At 43.9% G+C, this 27,358-nt stretch overlaps 2 protein-coding genes across 3 annotated transcripts in view; one reads left to right on the forward strand and one right to left on the reverse strand.

The window, feature by feature from the left end:
• The window catches only part of LOC147865057 (nuclear pore complex protein NUP98A-like), a 53,212-nt gene extending 33,957 nt beyond the window's left edge, over positions 1–19,255 (reverse strand). The window contains exon 1 of the mRNA XM_087317790.1: positions 19,248–19,255. The gene's annotated coding sequence lies outside the window, so the exon portion shown is untranslated. The remainder of the gene's footprint in view (positions 1–19,247) is intronic.
• Positions 16,020–20,277, forward strand: LOC147865059 (putative pentatricopeptide repeat-containing protein At3g01580). Of its 2 annotated transcripts, XM_087317792.1 has the most exons (3): positions 16,020–19,161; positions 19,210–19,429; positions 19,894–20,277. In XM_087317792.1, the coding sequence occupies exon 1, from the start codon at positions 16,157–16,159 to the stop codon at positions 19,079–19,081; it is 2,925 nt and encodes a 974-aa protein (XP_087173918.1). In that variant the 5' UTR covers positions 16,020–16,156; the 3' UTR covers positions 19,082–19,161; positions 19,210–19,429; positions 19,894–20,277. The 2 variants fall into 2 exon arrangements, with proteins under 2 accessions (XP_087173918.1, XP_087173917.1); XM_087317791.1 differs by having other exon boundaries at positions 16,020–19,429.
• Positions 20,278–27,358: the final 7,081 nt, after the last annotated feature.

Here is a 27,358-nt window from a genome sequence, read left to right on the forward strand (position 1 = left end):
GACTCCGACCCTTTCACACATGTCCCTTTCCAACCTTCCGACCCTATAGCCGACTGGCTAACATTTGGCACGATCGAACCCCCATCCTTGCTTATGTCGAATACGAGTGTATAATGGCCGTATTCACATTGTCCCTTTGGACAACCCAAGTTTGGGCTATTTCTGTAAATAGCATAAAGGGCAGTTGCCCTAGGATAGTCACTATATAAAGTGACTTTGTAACCTTTAGTAAGGGTTGTTGGTTGTCATTTGTAACTGTTGCTATTAAGAAATAAATCGTTTCTTTTGTGCCTCTGTGCCTGTGCCTGTGTGTGTGTGTGTGTGTGTATGTATCTTGTTTATTCTCATACACAGGTCCTTCAACATCACAGATGTTGTTTGTTCTTCCGCTCTGACGACCTTGTCCCCAACATTTGGTATCAGAGTGTTGGAGGGTCTGACGGGAACTCCTAGCTCCTTATGCGCAAGACTCGGCCACAGCCGAGATTCTTTTCATACACAGAAAAGGGGAAATAGAACACGACACAAAGAAGAGAAATGGTACACAAGAGGTTAACGTGGAAAACCCCAAACTAGGGGAAAAACCACGGCAGCCCACGGGCTGCAAACTGTCACTATGTATGAATGTACAAAACAGTGAGTACACAGAGGCAACGACCTCGAGCTCACGATCTTCGCCACAGGTGGCGGTTACAACAGAGGCAACGACCTCGTTCTCCCCCCCTCTCTCTGTACAGTTACGCGCTCCCACTTATTCTTGCACCAACAAGGAAGAATGAAGACAACAACTAAAAGTTTGCCCTAAGTCATATTTATACTAATATGACTTTTCGGCTATTTACAAATGTAGCCACAATGGGCTCTCAGAAACATATTTACGAATATGTCTCTTCCTCCGGTTCATACCGGTTCTGCACCATCCGGCTCTCCGTAGCCGGGTACTCCTCATCCGGTTCGCACTGGGCCTGTATCATCCGGCTCTCCGTAGACGGGTACTCAGTTTGTTCGTCTGCACTGTTCTTCTCCCTTCCCGTCCAGAGGGACCTGTCTCCCAACAAACTCCCCCTTCACTCCGGCATGGGGTGTCTTACCAGTCCGATCCTCTTCCGGCATGCGTCTAGCTTGTCGGGTGTCAGCACTTTGGTCAGCATATCTGACCCGTTCTCGGCCGTGTGGATCTTCGTCAGTGCGAACTCTTGGTCATCTACTCTTTCCCGGATACAGTGATACCTCCGCTGGATATGCTTCGTCCGGGAATGGTAGGCCGCATTCTTAGCAAGGTGGATGGCACTTTGACTGTCGCAGTAGAGTCGGTATTCCTCTTGCCGGATACCGAGTTCTCCGATGAAGTCCTTCATCCATAATATTTCCTTGCCGGCTTCCACAACCGCCATGTACTCCGCCTCTGTGGTTGACAATGCAACCGTCTTCTGCAGCCTCGACTGCCACGAAACAGCTCCCCCTACATATGTCATCACATACCCGGATGTAGACCGGCTGGTATCCACATCAGCCGACATGTCCGAATCGGTGAAACATATTTGAAGTTCCCTTCAAATACCGGAGTATCCATTTGACCGCATTCCAGTGCTCCTTGGCGGGATTGCTCATAAACCGGCTCACCACTCCGATTGCGTATCCTATGTCCGGTCGGGTACAAACCATTGCGTACATTAGGCTCCCGACGACAGAGGCATATGGGATCTTCATCATATCCGCCTTCTCTGCTTTCGTCTTCGGGCTTTGCTTACCGGATAGCTTGCAATTTGCCGGAAGTGTCGATCCGATCGGTTTCGCTTCTGACATGTTGAACCGGTGAAGCACCTTTGTCACATACTTCTCTTGTGACAACCATAATTGCTTCGCTGACCGGTCCCGAATGATGTGCATCCCCAACATCTGTCTTGCCGGACCCAAGTCTTTCATTGAGAAGGTCCGGTTGAGAGCCTTCTTCAGCATCCGTATTTTGACTTGGTCCCGTCCGACGATCAACATGTCATCCACGTATAGAAGGAGTATTAGGAAATCGCCTCCTTCAAACTTCTTCACAAACACGCAGTGATCGGCCTGCGTCTTGTGGTACCCTTGATCGATCATGAAGGAGTCGAACTTCCGGTACCATTGCCGGGGAGCCTGCTTCAGTCCGTACAGGCTCTTCCTCAACCAGCATACAAGGTGCTCCTTCCCTTTCTCCACAAATCCTTCAGGTTGCTGCATGTAGATCTCCTCCTCGAGGTCGCCGTGAAGGAATGTCGTCTTCACGTCCAGCTGCTCTACCTCGAGGTCCATGCTTGCTGCTATACTCAACACTGTCCAGATGGAGGTCATCTTTACTACCGGGGCAAATATCTCGTCGAAGTCCATGCCCTTCTTCTGCTGGAACCCCTTCACCACGATCTTGGCTTTGTATCTCGGGGGGTTGCCGGCATCTCCCGGTTTCAACTTGTACACCCACTTGTTTCGGAGTGCCCGCTTTTCTTTCGGCAACTCCACCAATTCGTATGTATGGTTCTCATGTAGGGAATCCATCTCATCCTGCATGACACTTAACCATTTTCGGTTGTGGGTGTCTTCCTTCGCTTCTTCGAAGCTTTCCGGCTCCCCCTCATCGGTCAGCAGAACATGCTCTGCATCCGTAAATCTCCGGGGCGCCCTTCTCTCTCTAAGAGGATATCTCCGTCTTCGGGCTTCGGTAACCGACTCCTCCATTTGCTCTTCATCCGAATCCGATTCGGGGTCTTGGCCGGTTCCGGTCTCAGCTTCCGCTACTTCTTCTTCTGCCGGTTCGGTATCCTCACCGTAACCGGCTGGTTCCTCGAGTGCTAACCGGTCTCTTGCCGGTTGGGTCTGCTCATTGTAGAGTCTATCCTTACCGGTTGACTCGGAGTTCATTATCTTCTTCTCCGACTCTCAGTCGGCGAGCGTCTTGTCCTCCATGAAGATAATATCTCGACTCCGGAATACCTTCTTGTCGACCGGGTCCCACACTCGGTAGCCGAACTCATCGTCACTGTAACCGAGGAATATGCATGGCCGGGTCTTTGGATCTAACTTTCCTCTCCGGTCCTTAGCTACATGCACGTACGCGAGACACCCGAACACCTTCAGATGCCGGTAGGACACTTCCTTACCGGTCCATACTCTCTGTGGCGTGTCTCCGTCCAAGGGTACTGAGGGTGATTTGTTTATCACGTATGTCGCCGTCGACAGTGCCTCAGCCCAAAACTTCTTGGGTAGTTTTGCATGCGGTAGCATACTCCGGACCCTCTCCATTATGGTCCAGTTCATCCTCTCGGCCAGTCCGTTTAGTTTCGGCGTCTTCGGCACGGTAAATTCGAGCCGGATTCCCTTCGAGCGACAGTAATCCTCGAACTGCCCCCGATACTCTCCTCCGTTATCTGCTCGAACCGCCTTCAGCTTCCGGCCGGTTTCTCTTTCCACTCTCGCGTGGAGCTCTTTGAAGACGGATAACACCTGATCCTTCGTCTTCAGCGGTGTGGCCCACAGCTTCCGGCTGTGGTCATCTATGAACGTCACGAAGTACTGCGCTCCGGCATGTGACTTCGTGTCTGCTTGACACACATCCGTATGCACCAACTCCAGTGGTGCATTACGTCTCATCGGTGGCCTTGGTCGGAAGGAGGTCCGGTTCTGCTTACCGGCCAGACAATCAGTGCACTTCTCTAAGTGCACGTTCTTCACTGGAATGAGGTTGTGTCTGCAAGCCTCTTCATCCCCTTCTCGCTCATATGACACAGCCTCTTGTGCCACAGCTCATCGGCAGTGTTGGATGCCACGTTCACTTCTTCCGGACATAACCGGGCATTCATCAGGTACAATGTGTTTACCTTCCGGGCCCGAGCCACAATCAGGCTCCCTTTGCTGAACTTCATGACACCATTCCGGATGCTACCCGTGTAGCCTTCATCATCTAGCTGACCGGCTGATATCAGGTTCAGACGAACTTCCGGAACGTGTCGGACATCCTTCAGCAGCAACTGGCATCCGGTTGGTGTTGACAGCCACACATCTCCTATGCCGACAATTCGGCATGTACCTTCATTTCCCATCCGGACACAGCCGTGGTCATCGGCTGAGTAGGATGTGAAGCATTTCCGGTCCGGGGTAAGGTGGAACGACGCTCCGGAGTCTACCACCCAGGTCATCTCGTCGCCGGCAAGGTTTATCTCACTCTCTTCGGTGATGAGCATCAACTCCTCTTCACTTGCCGCGATTGCCATCGTTCCCTTCTGGTCCGGCCCCCTCCGGTCTTTACCGTTCCGGTCCAGGGTTTGCTTCGAATCGGTACCGTCGGTTTCCTTGTCTTTACGGAAATGCCGACAGTTCTTTTGGAAGTGTCCTGGCTTGCCGCAATAGAAGCAAGTAGGTCTCCCCCTTGACTTTGACCGTGTCCCCGACTTCTCCCGGTTCTGGGGACGACGATTTCTCTGTCTTCCGGGTTCCGATTCGGTAAGGAGCGCTTTGGAGTCGGAGCTCGTATCTTTGTCTTTCCGACGCGCCTCCTCATCTAGCAAGCTCGACTTTACTCTTGCTAGGGATATAACCGTTTTCCTTCCGGCCCGACGTTGCCCAAAGTGACAACCAACGTCTCCCAGCTATCTGGGAGGGAACCGAGCAGGAGTAGCGCTAGTACCTCATCGGCAAGAAGTACTTCCAATGACTTTGCCTGGTGTATCAGCCCCTGGAAGGCATTCATGTGCTCCGCCATGCTGGAGCCATCTTGGTACCAGAGTCTTACTAGCTTCTGGAATACCGAAACCTGATTAACAACATTTTTGTTTTGAAACATTATGCCGATCTTCTCCCAGAGCTCATGAGCCTTGCTCTCTTCATTGAAGTTGTTGTATAGGCTCATGTCGATGAAGCACCGTATGTACGCCGTTGTCTTCATGTGCATCACGTCCCATGTCGCGGCGTCGATTTTGTCCGGTCTCTTGTCCCCGAACTGAACCGGCAGCCAAAGGTCTTTAACAACGAGCATGTCCCTCATCTTCGACTTCCATACTGAATAGTTGGAGCCGGTGAGCTTGAACATGCCGCCAAATGATTCGTCCATTTTCTGTGTCGATTTAGCTCTGATACCACTTGACGGGAACTCCTAGCTCCTTATGCGCAAGACTCGGCCACAACCGAGATTCTTTTCATACACAGAAAAGGGGAAATAGAACACGACACAGTGAAGAGAAGAGTACATAGGATGTTAACGTGGAAAACCCCAAACTAGGGGAAAAACCACGGCAGCCCACGGGCTGCAAACTGTCACTATGTATGAATGTACAAAACAGTGAGTACACGGAGGCAACGACCTCGGGCTCACGATCTTCGCCACAGGCGGCGGTTACAATAAAGGCAACGACCTCGTTCTCTCTTTCTCTCTCTGTATAGTTATACGCTCCCACTTATTCTTGCACCAACAAGGAAGAATGACAACAACAACTAAAAGTTTGCCCTAAGTCATATTTATACTAATATGACTTTTCGGCTATTTACAAATGTAGCCACAATGGGCTCTCAGAAACATATTTACGAATATGTCTCTTCCTCCGATTCATACCGGTTCTTCACCATTCGGCTCTCCGTAGCCGGGTACTCCTCATCCGGTTCGCACCGGGCCTGTATCATCCGGCTCTCCGTAGCCGGGTACTCCTCATCCGGTTTGCACCGGGCCTGTATCATCCGGCTCTCTGTAGCCGGTTACTCCTCATCCGGTTCGCATCGGGCCTGTATCATCCGGCTCTCCGTAGCCGGGTACTCCTCATCCGGTTCGCACCGGGCCTGTAATATCTGGCTCTCCGTAGCCGGGTACTCCTCATCCGGTTCGCACCGGGCCTGTATCATCCGGCTCTCTGTAGCCGGGTACTCCTCATCCGGTTCGCACCGGGCCTGTATCATCCGGCTCTCCGTAGCCGGTTACTCCTCATCCGGTTCGCACCGGGCCTGTATCATCCGGCTCTCCGTAGCCGGGTACTCCTCATCCGATTCGCACCGGGCCTGTATCATCCGGTTCTCCGTAGCCGGGTACTCCTCATACCGTTTCGGCCTCGGCCGAGTTTGTTCATCTGCACTGTTCTTCTCCCTTCCCATCCGGAGGGACCTGTCTCCCAATAGGGTCTTCAACCCGCTGTCGGCCATCATAGTACACAACACAACACTCTATTTCTGGTTTTCTTGAAGAACAGAGAAGAGAGAAGACAAACAAGAAGTCTGCATCCGAATAGGTCACCGGACTCTATTCACCCACTTGTTGTAACCACCTGATGCAGATTGTTCTCCAGACAACAACCAAATTCGTGCTTCATTCGGCCGATCGACATTCGGGAGGATCAGTTGGATCCGTCCCTCTCATCGCTGCAGTCATCCGAAGCAGAATCAGCCTAAACAATCGGTTTCTTGCGATCAGTATTCGGCATACAATCAGAAGCTAACCGGAGTCACTCCAAGAAGGTTCAGCAAACAAGTATCCGAAACCAAACCGACTCGGGTTCAAGACCGACTAGAACGATATCGGGTGAGCCGACCGACTGCACCCAACTAAGGTTCCTAGTCAACTCCGAACAGAGTCTTACCAACCGAAACCGAATCAGATGGCATCAACATCCGGCTCATCGGAGATGAGTCTAAGGAGGTTCGACGGTTCAAACTTCAACTTCTGGAAGGAACAAATGTAGGACTATCTCATAGTCAAGGGTCAGATAGACCCGATTGAGAATGAAAATCCACCAGAAGCATACAAGGCAAACAAGTGGCTAAAGCTGGACAGAATCGTCCGCACCACGATTCGGATGCACTTGTCAGAGTCAGTGTACTTCACAGTGCAATCATGCTCGACAACTTTTGAACTCTGGAAAACACAGTCGGAAACTTATGAAAAGAAGGTCGCCGCAACGAAGATGTATTTGATCCGGCGCCTCTACAACTTGCGGATGAAAGAATCCGATTCGGTTCAGGCACACCTCAACGAGTACGAAAGCCTAAGCTCCCAAATATTGTCTCAGGGGACGACAATAGAGGATGAACTCGGAGCAATGATACTCATGAGTAGTCTCCCCTCTTCTTGGGAAACTTTCATCACAACCGTGTGCAATGCTTCAACAATTGCCATTAAGTATTCCGAAATCCCGAGCGCAATCCTAACTGAAGCAGCTCGGAGAAAGTCTTTCGCCAAAGACTCGGCAAATGAAGCTTACGTAGTACAAGGTTCGACTGATCGATCGAACAACCGAGGAAGAAGTTCTTCCCGACCGCCGAACAATCAGCGAAGCCGGAGCAAGTCTCAGGACATCTGAATCTGCAACTACTGCAAGAAACCGGGACACATCAAAGCCGACTGTCGGGCATTGAAAGCAAAAACCGACAAAGCTCAGAGAGCGGATAAGAACCGACGGCATGAGGAGGTCAACTACGTCGTCTCTTCAGCCGAAATTTTGACGACCGACCCGTTTTTTTCTATTTATTTTGGGTCTTTTTGGTTTTTAAAACAAAAAAAAAGTTGAAGTGATGAAAAAACCAGAGTTTTCATCACAAGTCGATACAATGTACCGAATACATGTTTCAAAAACAATTTTAAAAAATATTTTAAACATAAACTAGGTACATTGTATTGAATTGTGGTGAAAAATCTGGTTTTTTCATCAAGTCAAGTTTGATTTTTTTATTTTTTTAAAATCGGGAAAAAAAAGTTTGAACATAAATTTGATACGTTGGATGGAATTGTGATGAAAACTCTGTGTTTTACATCAACTCAATACAACGTATGGAGTTCATGTTTAGAAATCTTCTTTTTTTTTCAAATAAAAGAGATTTAGGGTTTACATGAACTCGAATTGTACTAAAATCTTTGTTTCGACAAGAGTAAAAGATGAATATCGATGTTATAAAGAAGTATGTTGCACAACAAGATACCTTATGGTGAACATGTGCTTCCTTGATTAACAAAAAACCATTAATAATTGTGTTGATAATAATTGAACCCTTCAAATGCCAATTACTTCACAAATTTTGTAGGGGGCTCTCAAAATAAAGAAGAGGAGAGCATTGTGGATACCTTGATAAGTATGTGATATGTTCAAATTGATATATTAATGTTTACGTCTAAGTTTGGCAGTTTTGACAGTTTATGAATAACATCTACATTTTAAGAGTTATGGATTTATCAAAATTATTTATGAATATTGTATACATTTCTTGAGTTATGAATTTATGGATGTTAATGAGCACTAAATTTATAGATGATGGCATTAAGGATTACAATGTTACCTCTTATACTTAAAACATTCTCAATTCTAACAATAGATGTAACTTCCACTTTTGGAACCTACATCTTCTCAAGATGGTGAAACCATTAATCTTAACTTGGGATATGCGTTCTCTCTTGGGAGTGTCGTGATAACATGGAGCAGTAAGAAGCAGCCGACAGTTGCACTGTCGAGCACCGAAGCTGAGTATTGCGGAGCGGCTGTCGCGACATGCGAAGCCATATGGTTGAAGCGGCTACTTAAGGACCTGCAAGAGGAGGTGTCCGATCTGACGACGATCTACTGCGACAACCTCAGTAGCATCCAGCTCGCGAAGAACCCCGTCTTCCACGCATGGACCAAGCACATTGAGGTGCACTACCATTTTGTCTGTGAGTATGTCCTTTCTGGTGAAGTCAAACTTCAGTATGTTCCGACGGATCGGCAAACTGCCGAAATCTTCACCAAGCCTCTTGGTCTGGACAAGTTGCAGCAATTCTTGGGTACGCTCGGGTTGCGTCACCTCGACGTGCCGAACTTGAGGGGGAGAGACGTCCCGAATGACCATAGAAGAGGGAGAGAAGTTCCGGAAGACGAAGACCGCGACACCGAGTCGGATGACGAATTCGACTTTGGATCGGTTGAAGAAGCCGAGGGTGGATCCGCGGAAGAGTCCAAAAGCGGACATAAGGGGAGCAACCGAAAGAAAGAGCTGAAGCCAATCAAGCATGGGGGAGATGACGCCATCAAGGGCGAGAAGACCGAAGACGAGTTGGAGACAGCCAACTCGGACGAGAGCAAAAACTGATCGGAGGTAGCCGAGTCGGTTCGGATGTTTGATTCAGATGTTTGATTCGGATACACTGAATCAACCGAGGGCCAGGCGGAAAAGAAGGCAGCAAGAGAAGCGGCAACACCGCGACAACGAGGGAACTGTGAAGGGTCGTGGGAGCAAACAAGCCGACCGGAAGGGTCGAAGCATGCGGAGTCGAACAGGCTCAGGAGCGCGAGCGAGGTGTGGAGCCAGGAGGAACCGGAGCGGTGATTCGGAAGATCCCGAAGAGCCTCAAGTTGAGCTTGAGGGGGACTTGTATAAAAGTGTTCATTGAACACACACGATGTATAGATTGAGCATTATTCTGAATTAAGTTTTGGTGTTTTACTCTCTCTCTCTCTCTCTCTCTCTCTTGTGTGTACTATGCAAACCTAAGCTTTCCATTAAACCTGTGTTTTTTGTTGTTCGGTTTCCTATATTGCTTCTGCACGCCATTCTTTTCATCCTAGAACTAGAAGGTTCTAGAATATTCTCCCAAATATTCTCCAGAATATTCTAATGCATGTACTTCAACCCGCAATATAAATACTTGTAACCTCCTTAGTCCCTTTCAAGGGTTTCAACACCAATCATTGACACATCAATCTAGTATTCTCATTTCATTCCATCTTGTCTCCTTCTTCATCTCTTGTTACCGTACGAGATGTACGGGTGATTGATAATTGTGATAAGTGAGGGTGAAAGATGATATGTATGTGTTATGTTTTACAATTATGAGTGTGAATGTAAGTGTGAGTGTGGTGGATACAAAGAGGTGTGAGTGAGTGACTAGGTGTGAATACCCAAGGGGCTTGCACCCTTGTGTATCTACCCTTTTGTACCTATTTAACCCCTTATGGGGAATGAATGAATACAATGATCATTTCTCTCTCTCTCTCTCTCTCTCTCTCTCTCTCTCTCTCTCTCTCTTTGACATCTCTCTCCCTCCCTCCCTTATGTTGAACCCCCTTGGGAGGGGGGTGGAGCCATTCTAGGCACCACCCCCCACCCCGCAATGCTTGTTGTGACCGTAGCGTTGTGACAAGGAGTGTGAGCGAACGAGCAAGAACTATTGAGATGATATAGGAAGAGTAAGAAAAGATATAAAGCAATGATGCAAGTGAAACTGAAGTGAGTAGGATTAGAGGTGAACAAGAGTAAAAGAGAATGAGAGAATGAGATGAAAGAAGAAGAGAAGAGTGAGTGAGAAAAAAAAAAAAGCTTAAGAAATTTTCATTAGAAAGACCTTGTGCAAACTAGTTTCACTCTAGGTAGAGCTCATCAGTGCCAAGGTCATTAACAACAAGAGGGTAGGTTTATATAGGGGGAAGAGAGAGAGAGAGAAAGAAAGAGAGAATAGGAGTTTAATGAGGGGAGAGAGGGAAACAGGGAATCGTGATAGGCAAAGGATTGATAAGTGAAAGTGGGGTAGAGGGGGGTTATATGTATGTATATGATAAGTGATAGGTGGGGGTGGGCTCTAAGAAGAGGGGGATTATAGGGGTGGGATATAAAAGGAATATAGTATTAAGTGGGATTATTTATGGATTTATATTTAGTTTTGTCGAGAAGGGAATGAATGGACTTAGACTTAGTCCAACATATGAAGGGTCGTGGTAGTTTAGATTGTTGGGGATGTGTGGCTAAATCGGCTGGAGGTTTTCTAGCATGTCGTGAATTCCTAATCTAGGGGTATCTTTTGTATACCTAAGTTTGAAGATGACAGGTATAAGGGTACTTTTAGGTTTTCTACTAAATACAAGTGATTTCCTAATGCTAAATAGGACATTTTTATAATTCTCCAATATAAAAGAAAGGGAATATCCTCTCTTAACTAATCTACTAAAAAATAGTTTTTTCATTCGAAGAAAACCTAAGGGGGTACTTTCTCTAATTAGGTATCGTTTTAGTTCATTAATAATAAATTGACGTTTTAAGTGAAGGGGGTGAACTAACGAGAATGAGAGATACTGGTAGGCATTTTGGGGCTTTTGGTAGCAATTAAAGGAGAAATGTGAATTCTTTAGGTTAATCCATAAATCTAAGAACAGTAATCTAAAGGGAGAAGTGGTGATGGCAATTTTGAAGTAATTATTAGTGGAGGTGTTATAGAATTGGAGGTAATTTTCTAATTCGGGTTTAGTACCCGTCCATATCCCGAATGCATCATCTATATATCTAGTGAAATAGAAAAGATTAGGGTGTGAAAGGTTGGGAGTTCTCTAAGTGAGCTAAGAATAGGCATGCATAAACTACAAAAAGTTACTACCCATGGTCGTACCCTTGACTTGTTGATAGATCATGTTATCAAAGGATAGAAAGTGATATTCTAACGTGAGTGCACTAAGTGTATAGATAAGGTTAGTTTTAGAAGATGAAAAATGTGGGGTAATCATTTTTCGTAAAGCTTGAAGTCCTAACTTAGGGGGTATGTTGGGATATAAAGATTCAACATCAAAGGTAAAGATAAAGCTATTAGGGGGTGGGTTGAGATGTTCTAAAGTCTGGACAAGGGAATGTGAGTCTTTCAAATATTGCTTCTGAAGGAGAAGGATAGGCATGAGTTGGTGGTGAAACCATTTTGATGTTTGTTCAAAAAGGGAGTTATTGTATGAGCAAATAGGTCTAAAACCTATTGGGTTTTTATGGAGTTTTGGGAGGAAATATATATGGCATACTTGGTACCCTTTTGAGGGTTTATGTAGTATGTAGTTGGCTTCTATGTTGGATAGGGTACCAAGATGGTTATTAACAATGCTTCTCAATCTATAGGATAACTCCTCAAGTGGATAGTAGGAGACTTTTTTATATGTATTAGTATCGGAAAGGTGTTTTATAGCTTTGTTATAGTACGTGTCCTTATCAAGAACACACACTCCAACATTTTTGTCAGCAGGTAGGATTATGATTTTGTTGTTTTTCTTAAGAGATTGTAAGGCTAGTGATAAGTGAGGTGCAATCCTAATGGGTTTTAATTTGAGTGTATGAAGTGTGTCCCTAAAGATAGTTTGGTGTTTAGCTATAATGTTTTCTAGGGGAGTGTACTTAGTAGGAGGTTGCTAACTAGGGTTAGGTAGCTTAAAGGGATTTTGGGGTGAATTATTCACATCTTTGAAAAAATGTTTAAGTCGAAGGGTCCTACTTAGGCTATCAAATTCTTTAAGTAGGGTAGGGGATGATGGTGGAGAAGATGGGAGGATGTGTTTCGAACCTAGGCTAAGGAGTTGTGTCTCATGTTTAGAGAGGGAATAATTAGAGTGGTTGTGGATCCTACTAATTCTAGGTTTACCAAGGAGAGGCGTGCAAAATTTATTACGGGGTTTCCTACAATGGGTCTTTTTCACATATGGGGAGAAGGGAAAATTAGATGTATGACGTCCTAACCACATGAAAGTATCTAAAGTAGAGGTAGGTCTATCGAGAAGGTAAAAGAGACGTTTCGCGGGATGTATGGCATGCTGAAACAGTTTACTATCCCGTTTGGCACGCCTAACTACACGGTGGGGATCACACCTGCTCACTTTCCTTGTGGGGATCGTGTTGGTTTCTCGCTAGCGCTACCGTTTGTGCCATGTTTTGGCTCAACTTCGACTATTTACAATCTCATGATAGAAGAAGTCGAGTTGACCACTTCACCTACAGTCCTTTGCTCGTTGCTATTCTAGTTCCTGGTGAGGACCGCACATGTTCGCTCACGACACGAATGATGGCCAAAATAGAGACAGGCCGGATAGGGCTAATAGAGACGATGACGCCGGATAGTGGCCGCACAGAGACGGTTGCAGAGCCAGAGACAAATGGCGACAACCGCCGAGCGATGGATACTATGGAGCTTCAGAAGGAGAGGAAGCAAAAACAAGCATAGCATAGAATGAGGAGAAACAAAGCAGAAGGAAGAAAAAAGAACGAAGGAGAAGAAGAGAAAGAAAGATAGGAGAAATGGAAGACATGGAGAGATGGAGAAGTGAGGAGGAGAGACAGAAAGAAAAAGAAAGAGGAAAAAGAAAGAAGACAGAAGACGAAAAGGCAGAAGACTAGAAGAAGAAGAACACATGAAGCAGGAAGAAATGCTTTCCGTTGCAAGCAAGTTGCAGAATCCAAGGCAAAATAAACAATTAAAATAATCATAATAATAAAACAAAAGAGAGGGAAAAACAAAACACAAGGGTATAACGAGCAGATTTCATAAGGGTACATAATTAAAATTTTAAAAATCAAAGGGCACCTATAGAATTTCAAAAACTCATGAACCTAAAAGAAATGGATGCGATCCACACGCAACTCACAAGATATGAAGAAGAACACACATACATAAAACGTTTTTTTGACGACCCAAATGATGTTAACGAAGTTTGTGAACCGACAGAACGGGAATGTTCGTGTCGATGAAGATTTGCTGACCGATGGAGATGTTCGAGTCAAGCGCTCCGATCGAGGGAGTCGATCGTTGATGTTACCAAAGTTCGTGAACGACAAAACGAGAATGTTCGTGGCGATGAAGATTCGCTGACCGACAAAGATGTTCGAGTCAAGTGCTCCAATCGAGGGAGTCGATCGTTGAGTGGACCGATTGAAGTTCCAGTCGAAGAAAGATTATGATCAAGGCATGGGGGATCGACGTGCAAGGCACTCTCCCATGGGTGTGCCATATTGTGTTATCGTACGAGATGTACAAGTGATTGATAACTGTGATAAGTGAGGGTGAAAGATGTAATGTGTTGATATGTATGTGTAATGTTATACGATTATGAGTGTGAATGTAAGTGTGAGTGTGGCAGATACAAAGAGGTGTGAGTGAGTGACTAGGTGTGAATGCCCAAGGGTCTTGCACCCTTGTGTATCTACCCTTTTGTACCTATTTAACCCCTTATGGGGAATGCATGAATACAATGATCATTTCTCTCTCTCTCTCTCTCTCTCTTTGACATCTCTCTCTCTCTCTCTTCCTTACGTTGAACCCCCTTGGGAGGGGGGTGGAGCCATTCTAGGAAACCATCCCCCACCCCGCAATGCTTCTCAATGCTTGTCAACATCTTCATGATCTCTCTCACCATCATACTCTCCATCATCTTCATTATTACACCATGTCTATGTTCGTCATTATCAATCATCATTACCATTAACCCTAACCCTAAAACGTATAACATCTCTATCTTCATTCTTTTATGTCATTCCTAGCTTTGTAAGTTCCTCGTAGCCTTGTCATTCGTGTTCCGTCCGAGTCCGCGGTTGGTGTGTTTGTGACACTTATGTGCTCAACTATGCTTTCTCCATCCCTGTATTTCAGCCTCACAATCTTTCTCATCAAAGATGTTTTGTTGAGGGCGTTCTTCCTCTCATATAGACCTGACAGCTTCTGCCACATCTCGTAGGCATTTGTGTCGTTCGCCACATGCTGAAGGACACTCACGTTGACGCGTTATATGATAATGGCCACCGCCTTTCTGTTCAAGAGTTTCCATTCAGACTCTAATACCCCTGTGGGTATCTCTACTCTATTGATGGGCTCATACATGTCTTTAACTATGAGAAGGTCTTCCACCTTTATCTTCTAGTCTTCATTGTTCTGAGAATTTAGAACTATCATACCTGAGAAACCACTCACACTTCCTTCCATCTTTCACCTATGCTCTGATACTAGTTTGTTGAGATGTGTTCCCTAAGATTCGTGAGGAAGACCAATTGTGAAATACACAACAATGCCGAAATAGAAAACAACAAATGCACAAAATACACATTTTTACATGGAAACCCTATTTGGGGAAAACCATGGGAACAAAGATCTGCTATACAATGGAGAATACAAAAGGAGACAGTATACAACACTCTCTCTGCATAGAGTGTATCAACCACATTGGGCTCTTGGCGTCTAAGCTCACAAAACTACGGTGTCGCTCTCTCTTCTCTCTATCTCTCTTACCTCTATAACACCCTCGCTATGGGGGCTCAACACTATTCTATTCTTTCTGTTCTATGCATACAAATCTTTATGTTTTCCGTAAGTGTATTTATACTTATACACAATATGGGCTATTTAAAATGTAACCTCTACTAATATCTTCCTATTACTATACTAATAACAGTTAATCAGTCGACTGGTCGACTAGTTGATTCAACTAGCCGACACCTATGTCGACTGTCCAGTCGGTCCAACTAGTCAGCCTTTTCTTCATCCATCTAGTTGGCCCAACTAGCTAGTCGTGTCTTCGACTTGGATTACTTACTATGTTGTCGACTCTCCCTGACATCAATTGTCGGCTCTTGGCCTGACCAGTCGGCTACTCCTTGACTTCGACTATCGGCTTCTCCCATAGGAGGGACATATTGCTAACATAATGCTACATGTAAACAAGGTCTCGGGTTCAAAATTTATACCTTGTAGTCATTTACATTTAAAATATTTTAGCATAAATGGGAAATATGGAGAATTTCTAGGTTTAGAGACGGTATACATGTTGTGCAATTGGCAACACGATGCCCACACAACGTTGTGATGTCCAAAGGTGGCCGACCGGAGGAAAGAACACCTATGTTGTGGTTAGAGTTCTACTTGTCGTTGCTTTAGCCCTATTGGCTAGTTAGGGCCATTTCTCTGTTTGTTTCCTCACATGCTTGCTTGCTTACTTGATAACTCCTAGACTCAAGTGAAAAACCGACCATTAGCATATTTGATGAGAGAGGATTGAAACCTCATATCTTCCCCATTTTTAATGATTCATTGGGAGAGAACATGCCCCTTCCCATGTTAGTATGTAACCTAATATGCATCCTGCAAACCCAAAATTGGGTGTTATTGTAAATCAAACACATGGTTTCTTAGGCACATGCCACATGCTCTAATCCTCTTAACGGTTCTACGACCCCATCCATACTAGATTTATTCTAGGGGCCCCCACTTGGTGCCCTTGATTTCAAAACTCCAAAAAATACAATACATCTCCATTACTTCCCAAAATACCCTCCATTTTGACAGAGCTCCGAAAATGTCCTTCATGTTTCAAGAAACTCCACAAAAATGGCCGCTTACCCTTAATCGTGTAGAAGATCATTCTGACAAATCAAGTGCAGAAGAAGGTCTGTGTACTAAATGGTCAAGCTATGCACATCTTTATCGAGACATTCTCTTCCTAATGAAGTCGTATTTTCGCCACCACAGATAAGTCAAAAGTATTCATCTTCTCTTCATGATTTCATTGCTGCCTTGTGCACATGGAGAAAGCAAAAACATAAAGACAAAGTCTATGCAATAGGCTTGTATACCTCCATATGTGATGCTGGCCTCCAAGCTCATCCATTGATAGGAAATGACCTTGTCTCCATGCTGGTTGAGATTGGGAAAATGAACCAAGCTCTGCGTGTATTTGCGATGCTCGAGCATCAAGATGGGCATTTATGGAATCTCATGATCATGGGTTATGCCAACTGTGGCGAGTCTCAACCACTGATCGATTTCTATCACAAGATGGGTGAACATGAATTGCCTTGTTTGACAGGGCATTCCTATGTAATATTAGTTAAGGCTTGTATCAAATTGGAGGATGTTGATAGTGGAAGTAGGTTGCACATTGATGTTGTCAGAATGGGATTGCTGGAAAGAAATGTTTTTGTCGGTAGTGCTTTGGTTGATATGTATGCCAAATGTGGTTTACTCACGAAAGCACAGGAAACATTTGAAATGATCTCAATTCGAAATGTAGTGTTGTGGAACACTCTTATAACAGGATATGCTGATCATGGGTGTTTCGAGGAAGTGCTAAAATGTTCTAAACAAATGCAATTCAATGGTATTGTCCCAGATGCTATAACATACATGTGCTGTTTGAGAGCTTGTAGTGGTACTGGAGCAACACTCAATGGAAAAGAAATACATGATGAGATCACAAGAAAGGGATTGTTAGAAGGGGATGTTTTCCTTGGAACCACATTAATTGATATGTATGCTAAATGTGATATGCTTGTGGAAGCAAAGCAAGTGCTGGTCAATCTTCCAGTCCGAAATGTTGTTTCTTGGAATGCACTTATTTCAGGTTATGTGGACAATGGGCGTGGTAATGAGGCATTGGTTTGCTTTGAGAATATGCAAGGCGAAGGAGTATCTCCAAGTCCTGTGACCTTTATTCATAGTTTGAAAGCATGTGATAACGTTGAAACCATTGACAACATACATGCTGAAATTGCAAAGAAAGGACTCCTAGAAAAGGATGTAATGTTAAGCAGTACCCTAGTTTATATATATGCTAAAATTGGGATGATAATAAAAGCACAGGATGTGTTTGATAAGGTTCTAATCCGGAATGTAGTCTCATGGAATGCTTTAATAGCAGGCTATGTGGAGCATGGATATGGCGAGGAAGCATTGACCTGCTTTGAGAGAATGCAACAAATGGGCCTCTCCCCAGATGTCATTACTCTAATTTTCAGCTTGAAAGCATGCATTATCACTGGAACCATTTCTTTGGGTGAAGACATACATCTTGAGATTGCCAAAAAAGGTTTGGAAGGGAACCAGCTCCTTAGCAGCACTGTGATCCATATGTATGCAAAGTGTGGATCCCCCAACAAAGCACAGGAAGTGTTTGACAAGTTGTCTCACAGAAATGTTGTCTCATGGACTGCATTGATAACAGGCTATGCTGAACTTGGACATACTCAACAAGCACTTCTTTGTTATGAACAAATGTGCTTCAATGATGTCTTACCCAGTACTATCACATACATTTGTTCCTTGAAAGCTTGTGCTAGCATAGGAGCTGTAGCCAAAGGTCAAGAAATGCATGTCAAAATTGTAAAGCAAGGGATTGAAATAGACAGTGCACTTGGCAGCGTGTTGATTGACATGTATACTGATTCGGGCATGCTCATGGATGCACAAGCGTCATTTGACAGTATTTTTGTTCCCGAGGTATTTTCATGGACTTCAATAATAAGAGCAAATGTAGAATGCCACAATAGTGAGGAAGCTATAAATTGTTTTGAACAAATGCAACTTGAAGGAGTATCTCCAGATGTTATTACCTATGTTTTCGTAATTAAAGCTTCTGTTAATGTTGGAGATAGAAGAAAAGCCACCGAAATACACGCTGAGATTATGAAAAAAGGGCTAGAAAAAGAGCTTCTTATTGGCAATGCTTTAATAGACATGTATGCAAAACATGGTTTGCTTGAAGCAGCACAGGAAGTGTTTGAAAAACTTCCGAATAGAGACGTAGTATCGTGGAATGTAATTATCACAGCTTTTGCTGATTTTGGGCACAATGACCATGTGCTCAAATGTTTTGAACAGATTTACCATGCAGGAATATCTCCAGATCCTGTGGCCTTGATTTGCAGCTTGGTTTGTTGTGCCAATGTAGGAGCAATAGTTAAAGGTCAAGAAATCCATACGCAGATAACAAAAAGAGGGCTTGAAAGAGAGATTCTGATTGGAAATGCCTTGATAGATTTGTATGTTAAGTGTGGATCATGTACTGTAGCAAAATACATCTTCGACAACCTCCAATTATGGACAACTGTTTCATGGAATGCACTAATAATAGGATATACACAAGTAGCAGCAAACGATAATGTTCTCGAACTCTTTAATATGATGTTAAGAGGAGGTACGATGCCAGATCTTGTTACATTCCTTAATGTCTTTAATGCTTGTAGCCATGCTGGCTTAGTAGATAAGGGTGAAATGTACTTTGAGGCGATGATACATGATTTTGATCTTATTCCTGCAGTTGAGCATTATAATTGCATGGTGGATCTTTTTGGTCGAGCAGGGAATATTGATAAAGCAGTAGCAATGATAAAGAAAATGCCACTGCATCCTGGTACTGTTTTGTTGCAAACATTGTTGGCTTCCTGCCGAAGGTGTGGTAATGTGCAGGTTGCAAGACTTGCGTTTGGAAATGTGGTGGGCTTTGATGAAATGGAAGATGCCATTTACATTTGTATGTATAATATCTATATTGAAGCTGCAATGCAGGAGGATGCTAACAAGGTTGAGTTAATGAGAGCTCGACGGTGAGAAAACATGAAAAATCAAGGACATCAATTCTGGATATAAAAAAAATACACAAATGATGAAATACTTTGATCACTTATGAACTTCATCCAAGAAAGAAAGTTCGGTGACAAGGTTACACATGTTTAGACACATGTTGATTATGTTTAGATGAAACTATACATACATCTTCCTTTGCGAGGATAGCTACCTTCCTCTCAATCAGTAGAGATGCAGGAGTAAAGATGGCGAACTTGGTGGATATTCGATAGAACAAATACTCAATCCTGAGCATTCTACGGCACTCCAAGGTCGATCCATGATGGCATCTCCTCGATCTTCTGGGTTCGAGATGCAACTTCTTATGTTATAGTAAGTTATCTTCCTCTATCTCTAAAAAATATGCGCTGTACAATTTCTCTTGTCCTCAGGGCCAAGTAATATTATATTTGTGCCCCTTCTTGTACCATAATATATACTTTACATGGGGGGGGCAACCTCCTCTTTAATACAGATTAGAGCTTTTGACTGATGGATTTACAACTGAATATTGTAAGTACTATTAATACCTATACTGGCATCTTGGAGAGTATCCATGAAAAGGTTTTGATTGCATCAAATGGACAAGAGTGATAATATTTTTTCGGAGATCATCCTCGGGCATATCAACCTAGAGATATTTTACACTTAACTATGATCTATCCCTCTGAAATAATAGAAAAATGCTACATATAAGGGCAATGTTATAAATACTCCTTTCGCTTGTTTAAAATTTCTCAATGATGAAGAAAACTCTAGATATGCTGATTCTATTTTGTTTCTGTAATATGTCACAGGCCATTATCAACCAAATCTCACACAAAGCTGTTTGTTGGAAGGGTATAATGTACACGGTGCAAGTATATGGCTCAAAGAACAAGGAAATCAACATGTTACGAAGGGAAGAATGAATCGAGAGCTTGCATCATATAGAACTGATATCTAGTTCCTAGAGTACGGATGGTATGAAAGCCTCGATCATCAAGTCGATCTATGAAGCATTGGTCAAGATGAATGGGCGATTTCAAGTGCACGGTCTATTATGGGACAACCACATTGTTCACACATCTCTTCTGGATGAAATACATGGTCTAAGTTGAGAAATATGATTGATGAGGAAAATGTGGCATGCACAAGAAGATATTCTGAGCTAACCATTTGGGCATCCGATCTTTTTTGAACATCAATCGTTCTCTCTTTTAATTTCACTCGCACTACAGTTCGAATCAGACCTTAGAGACTGAGCAATAATATTACAAATGCAGAACATCTGAATAAATGTGAATGTTTTATCTATTGAGAAATAAAGTTTGGTGTCGAGATGGGGGAGACCATAGGAGGAAATAAGTTAAACTAGGAATATGGAAAAGGTTGAATGATAAAGCAAAGGGTGTTGTAAGGTTAGACGAGTTGTAATAATAAATAATTTTCACAAACAAGATTAAAATTAAATAAATAAATAAAGGAATAGATTAATATTAATAACAATATTATTAATGATAAGTAATAATAAGAAGTAAAAACAATATTAGTTAATTATTATTATTAAAATATTAATAATAATAGTTAATTATACTATAAAATGCTCTTGTATGTTCTATTGGTTCATGTTCATGTAAACTCCTTTATAGAGCTTATAGTTACACTTCAAGATCTAGTCTACTATCTTGAAGCTCTCATGGTTACATTCCCCTAGCTACCCTTAACTCGGGTTTAACTATGTTAACCTTGGTTGTAGTTACTCGGATTAGATTAGGGTTTTACCCTCTAGTTTTATCGCGTGATTCCACAACTCCCCCTTTCAAAAAATTTGCCCGTAGTGGTTGTTTCTGATGTCGTCTCCAATCCGTCGTTGTGTTTTAAGTGTCGTTTGTCCATTTGCATCTCTGGGTGGAGAGAATATGTGTTGGTCCTCATGGTGCGTATGATAGTAAATAAAAGAGTCGATCCACATGTGCATCGTTGATTCATTGAGTCCCGTTTTCTTAGTAAGGAAATAGACTAGGATCGGGCAATAGACCCAAGACCCGTGCTCTAGCTGTGTTTTGAGCTGCATATCAACCTTTACCATACAACCGCTTTTCTCATGACTGTCCTAATTGCAGGTTCTTGCATATGCTCAACTGGAGCAAAGGCTCGAGCTGTTGTAAATGTAGCCACCAATCCATGGTGTCGGTGCGGGTATCTTTGCCTCGTAGGTCCACATTGACATCGGGAGGTAAGCGAGGGTCACATCCATAGATAGAGTTCTCAGAAAAGGCTGATTCGGGTAGATGCTTGCACCAAGGTGTTATATGCATGTGTGATGAGGGGCAAGATCAAGTCCTACGTCCTGTGCAGTGGGTGACAGATGAATGCGTTCTTCATCCATTGTTTAATCGTCTTCTTCATCCGTTTGTCTAGGTCTTAGCTATTTAGCTACTACTCTTTTACATCTATAACTAATTAGCTACCGCTCTTCCCGTTGTTAGTTGTTTAGCTATGAGTATTCCCACAGTTCGTTATTTAGCTACTACTCTTCCTAGTGTTAGCTAATTAGCTACAACTACCTTAGCTATTTAGCTTCCTTTCTCCCTAATGTTAGCTAATTAGCTACCACTATATAGGTATTTTGCTACTACTCTTTCCATTGTTAGCCAATTAGCTATCACTCTTGTAGAACTGTAGCTATTTAGCTACACCTTTCAAGGCTTAGCTAATTAGCTATCACTTTTCGCAACTGTAAGCTAATTAGCCACCACTATATAGGTATTTTGTTACTACTCCTTCCATTGTTAGCAAATTAGCTATCACTCTTGTACAATTGTAGCAATTTAGCTACACCTTTCAAGGCTTAGCTAATTAGCTATTACTTTACGCAATAGTATGCTAATTAGCTACTCTTGTTGGACAAATTTAGACATTTAGCTATAACTTTCAAGGCTTACCTAATTAGCTATTACTCTCCCTAGGCCTTAGCAAATTAGCAACAACTATTACCTATTACAACTTTTGCTTTGTAGAGAGCCGAGTAGAAAACTTACATGTCTGTTTTGTCCACTCATCAGGGAGAGTTGTATTTCAATCTCCCAAACACATTGCAGTAGTGTGATAGGCATATACAAAACAAGCGATATGATATGTATGCTAGCATGCTCGTAGGTGTTCCAACATAGTAGCAGTTGTGTCCTCAATGGCTAAGCCGCAAGCAATGCATGTTGCGTGAACACTCAATGTACTCTTATCTCCAATTGCTACTTTTAGTAAGGGTGCAGGAATATTGAGGTCGCTTTCTTGTCTACACCTTTACATTCCCTCCACAAATTGTGGTTGCTTTTTAAGGCAACTAACCAGCTAATCTTGATTTTTGTATTGTTCCTAGAAGTTGTATTGCAAATTTTACTGCCATATCATATTCATAGAATGAGGAAGAATGAATAACAAGAAACAAATACATTGACTTACTTGGAGGTTTGGAACATCATTGCTAGCGACATGTTTGACCCCTAGGAGATCCATGCTCATTGTAAGAACCTGGATCTCTGTCTCTAGCTATATTTTCTGTTGGGGATCTAGCGGCCCCTCTTTTTCGAGCTCACGTTGAGCAACCTCGATCTTGCTCCGTATCGTTGTGACTGCCATGTTGAGCTTGCTTTTGATGGCAGCAACAAATGTTGCTTTCTCTAAGGCAGCCTTTGTTGCTTCCAATGTCTCCCAGGCACGATGAACATTTCTCATCATTGACTAAATCAATGTCTCCCCTGTATCATTGACATTGGTTTTGTTGTGTTTGTGTGGTGTCTTCTTGCGGCAACGTTCTGTCAATGACTCACCTATAAGATCTCTTGCTACCCTATACAATTAAGGGTTAGTTGCTTCCTTTGCCATTTGGCAATTCTTGTAGGTGAACGCCCTGGCGAATGCATTTGACAACGCGTTGTTGACAAGGATATCTTGATGTACGTTTTGGTGAAGCCTCATGCAATCCTCATACAACTCCAGACACACATGCTTCAGGTTGACCTTCCTCTTAACTCTGGCTACTTTATAGATGAAGTATCAAGTACCGAGTGTTTTAAAGGAGTTCTAGGCAAGAGCCGAGAGAGAAACTGGACGGAAGTTGAAGGCGGTCCGGACGAACAATGGCGGTGAATACCGAGGCCAGTTTGAGGAGTACTGTTGATCGAACAGTATCCGGCTTGAATATACCATGCCGAAGACGCTAGAGTTGAATGGGTTGGCCGAGAGAATGAATTGGACCATCATGGAAAGAGTCTGAAGTATGTTGGCACATGCGAAGTTGCCGAAGATATACCAGGCCAAGGCGTTGATGACAATTATTTATATAATAAACAAGTCTCCCTTGGTTCCATTGGAAGGTAACATACCACAAAGGGTATGGTCTGGCAAAGAGGTATCATAAAAGCATTTGAGGGTGTTTGGTTGCCTGGCCTATGTGCATGTAACTAAGGACCAGATGGGGACACTTGATCCCAAGAGTCGACCGTGTCTATTTCTTGGCTACGGCGAAGATGAATTCGGTTATCGACTATGGGACCTGTTACCCGTAGGAGTTGTACGGGGCGGCATAAGGGTAAAACACGTTGAAGGGGTTGTTCGGTATGTGTAATATGTATATGAGTGTGTGAGGATGAGTATGTGTGAGCACATGCACAATTATGTGCATGTGACAAGAGTGTAACGGTCGTCTCTTTTGTAACGGTTATTATTTACCGTTACATTTTGTATTATATAAACCCCTTATGGGGCATGTAATGAAGATAGTTTTTTCCCCTCATTTTTGGTGTCATCTTGTATTCTCACTCTCCTTAGCTCTCTCTATTGTAATCCCCTTGGGAGGGGGGGTGAAGGCATTCTAGGCTTCACCCCCCACCCCAACAACAGGACCTAATTGGCAAGAAGGTGATTAGGAGCCGAGATATCATCTTCATGGAAGAAAAGACGATTGTTGACTGGGAGATGGAAAATAGCCCTCCAGATGCTGACCCGAGCCGAGTTGATGGTTAGCCGAATCGGACATCCGTCAATTCGACTGAAGCCAGAGACGAACCAATGGACCGAGTAGTTAGTCGTCAAAGCCGAGAGCCAAGTGAGGAACAAGGGAACCGGTCAAAAGAAGACAATCAGCCAAATGAGGATTAGAATCCTATTCGAATGAAGAGCCGTCTGCTGCAAATGGATGCAGAAGATACCCTTTGAGAGAGAGAAGAGCCCCTCGTAGATTTCCGGATGAAGAACATGTTCTCTTAACAGATGAAGGGGAGTTGGAAAGCTTCGAGGAAGCTAAGATACCCACAACTGAAAGTGGTTGAGTACCATACCATGCAAGATGAGATGGATTCTTTGCATGAGAACCGCACGTATGAACTGGCCGAGTTGCCGAAAGGAAAGAAGGGACTCGAGAACAATTGGGTATACAAATTGAGGCTGGGAGGAAGCGGGAGAAATTGAGTTCATTAGAGAGCTGGGGATTCAGCAAGAAGAATTCCGACTCATGGACCTTGCGAAGAATGTTGCCTACCACTCAAGGACCAAGCACATCCAGAGGAGATACCATTGGCTCTAGGAAAGGGTAATAGAAAAGGAGTTTGCTCAGATGAAGATCCACACAACGGAGAACGGATCAGACATGCTGACAAAGGTGTTGTCGACAGAGAAGCTAGAGGTGTGCCACAGACAAGTCAGATTTACGAGGCACCTTGTGCCGGAGTGAAGGGGGAGTTTGTTTGGAAACTGGTCCCTCTAGATGGAGAGATAAGCACGAGGGTCATGTCATTCGGTCTCACTAATGCACCGACAGTCTTCCCGCACATGGCGAATGATATATTCTAAGATCTCTTGGATGTTTGTTTGATCAACTATTCGGATGATCTACTGGTTTATTCGAAGACCCAAGAAGAGCATGATTCTCATGTACTGTTAGTACTAAAACGGCTTCGAGAACATGGTATTTATGCAAAACTAGAAAAATGTAGTTTCGAGTGCAACCAGGTGGAATTTCTAGGCCATGTCATCTCCTCGAAAGGCATCTCTATACATCCAGCTAAGGTCAAAACTGTGGTAGACTAGCAGACTCCCCGTTCGTTGCAAGATGTGCAATGTTTTTTAGGCTTCACAAATTTCCACCGCAAGTTTATACAGGACTAAAAGCTTATTTTTGAAGAAAATGGCGCGGAATATAGCTCGGCCACAACCGAGTCTTGAATCACTTCAAAAGAGAATGAAACACAGAAATGGGAAATGGAGAGTACACAAGAAATTACACAGGATGTTTATGTGGAAAACCCTAATAGGGAAAAACCACAAGAGCCCACAGGCTCCGAACTATCACTATATGAGAAAGATACAATCAGAGACTCGGAGGAAACGACCTCGAGCTCTGTTTCTTCGCCTAGCGGCGGTTACAACAGAAAACGTTTTGTATCACGTTGTCTTTCTCTGTCACTCTTTGTACAACAATATGACAACAACTACTATCTCAAACAATACAAAGTGATTGCCCTAAGTCATATTTATACTTATATGAACTTAGGGCTATTTACAAATATAGCCTTCATAGGCTTACTCAAAACATATTTACCGATATGTCTTCTCTTCCGGCTCTCAACGGGTCTCCTCCGGTTTCTGGATCTCTTCCGGTTCTCACCGGGTCCTCTTCATCCATCACCGAATCCCATCCAAAGGGACCGATTTCCCAACAATCTCCCCCTTCACTCCGGTATGGGCTGTCTCGTCAGCCCGATCCGCTTTCGGCACGCGTCCAGCTTGTCAGTTGTTAGGACCTTGGTTAGCATGTTCGACCCATTCTCCTCCGTGTGGATCTTCGTCAGCACGAACTCTTGATCTTCTACTCTCTCCTAGATCCGGTGGTACCTCCGTTGGATATGTTTTGTCCGGGAATGGTAGGCCACGTTCTCTGCAAGGTGGATGGCACTTTGACTGTCGCAGTAGAGCCGGTATTCCTCTTGTTGGATCCCTAGCTCTCCGATGAAGTCCTTCATCTAGATTATCTCCTTGCCGGCTTCTACAGCTGCCATGTACTCTACCTTTGTGGTTGACAATGCAACCATCTTCTGCAGCCTCGACTGCCATGAAATAGCTTCCCCTGCATAAGTCATGAAATATCCGGATGTAGACCAGCTGGTATCCACATCAACCGACATATCCGAATCCGTGAATCCGTCAAGTTGGGGTTTACCGGAGCCAAACTGGAGGCACATACTCATGGTTCCTTTCAAATACCGGAGTATCCACTTGACCACGTTCTAGTGCTCTCTTCCAGGATTTCTCATGAACCGGCTTACCACTCCGACTGCATATCCGATATCCGGCCGGGTACAGACCATCGCGTACATCAAGCTTCCAACGGCAAAGGCATATGGAATCTTCATCATATCTGTCTTCTCCGCCTTTGTCCTCAGGCTTTGTTTCCCAGATAGCTTGCAGTTTGCCGGAAGTGTCAATCTGACCGGTTTCACCTCCGACATGTTGAACCGTTGAAGCACCTTTGTCACGTACTTCTCCTATGACAACCACAACAACTTCTTCGACCGGTCTCGGATGATGTGCATTCCCAATATCTGTCTTGCCGGCCCCAAGTCTTTCATTGAGAAGGTCCGGTTCAGATCCTTCTTCAGCATCCGGATCTTTCCTTGGTCTCGTCTGACGATCAACATATCATCCACATATAGGAGCAATATCAAGAAGTCACCTTCGTCAAATTTCTTCACAAACACGCAGTGATCGGCTTGTGTCTTGTGGTACCCTTGGTTGATCATGAAGGACTCGAACTTCCGATACCATTGTCGGGGAGCTTGCTTCCGTCTGTATAAGCTGTTCTTCAGACGGCACACGAGGTGCTCCTTCCCTTTCTTCTCAAATCCTTCTGGTTGCTGCATGTAGATTTCTTCTTCGAGGTTGCCATGTAGGAATGCAGTCTTGACGTCCAATTGCTCTACCTCGAGGTCCATGCTTGCCGCTATGCCCAATACCGTCCGGATGGATGTCATCTTTACTACCGAGGCAAAGATCTCATCGAAGTCCACTCCCTTCTTCTGCTGGAAGCCCTTCACCATGATTCATGCCTTATACCTTGGTGGATTTCCGACATCACCCGGTTTCAGCTTGTATAACCACTTGTTCCAGAGTGCTCTCTTCCCTTTCGGCAACTCTGTTAGTTCATATGTGTGGTTCTCATGCAAGGAATCCATCTCATCCTCCATGGTACTCAGCCTCTTGCGGCTGTGGGTGTCTCTCTTTGCT

This window comes from Azolla caroliniana, unplaced genomic scaffold (genome assembly GCF_043228905.1).
Source record: "Azolla caroliniana isolate FFs.n. ecotype wild unplaced genomic scaffold, voAzoCaro1.0.p SCAF_4, whole genome shotgun sequence".
Taxonomy (NCBI): Eukaryota; Viridiplantae; Streptophyta; class Polypodiopsida; order Salviniales; family Salviniaceae; genus Azolla; species Azolla caroliniana.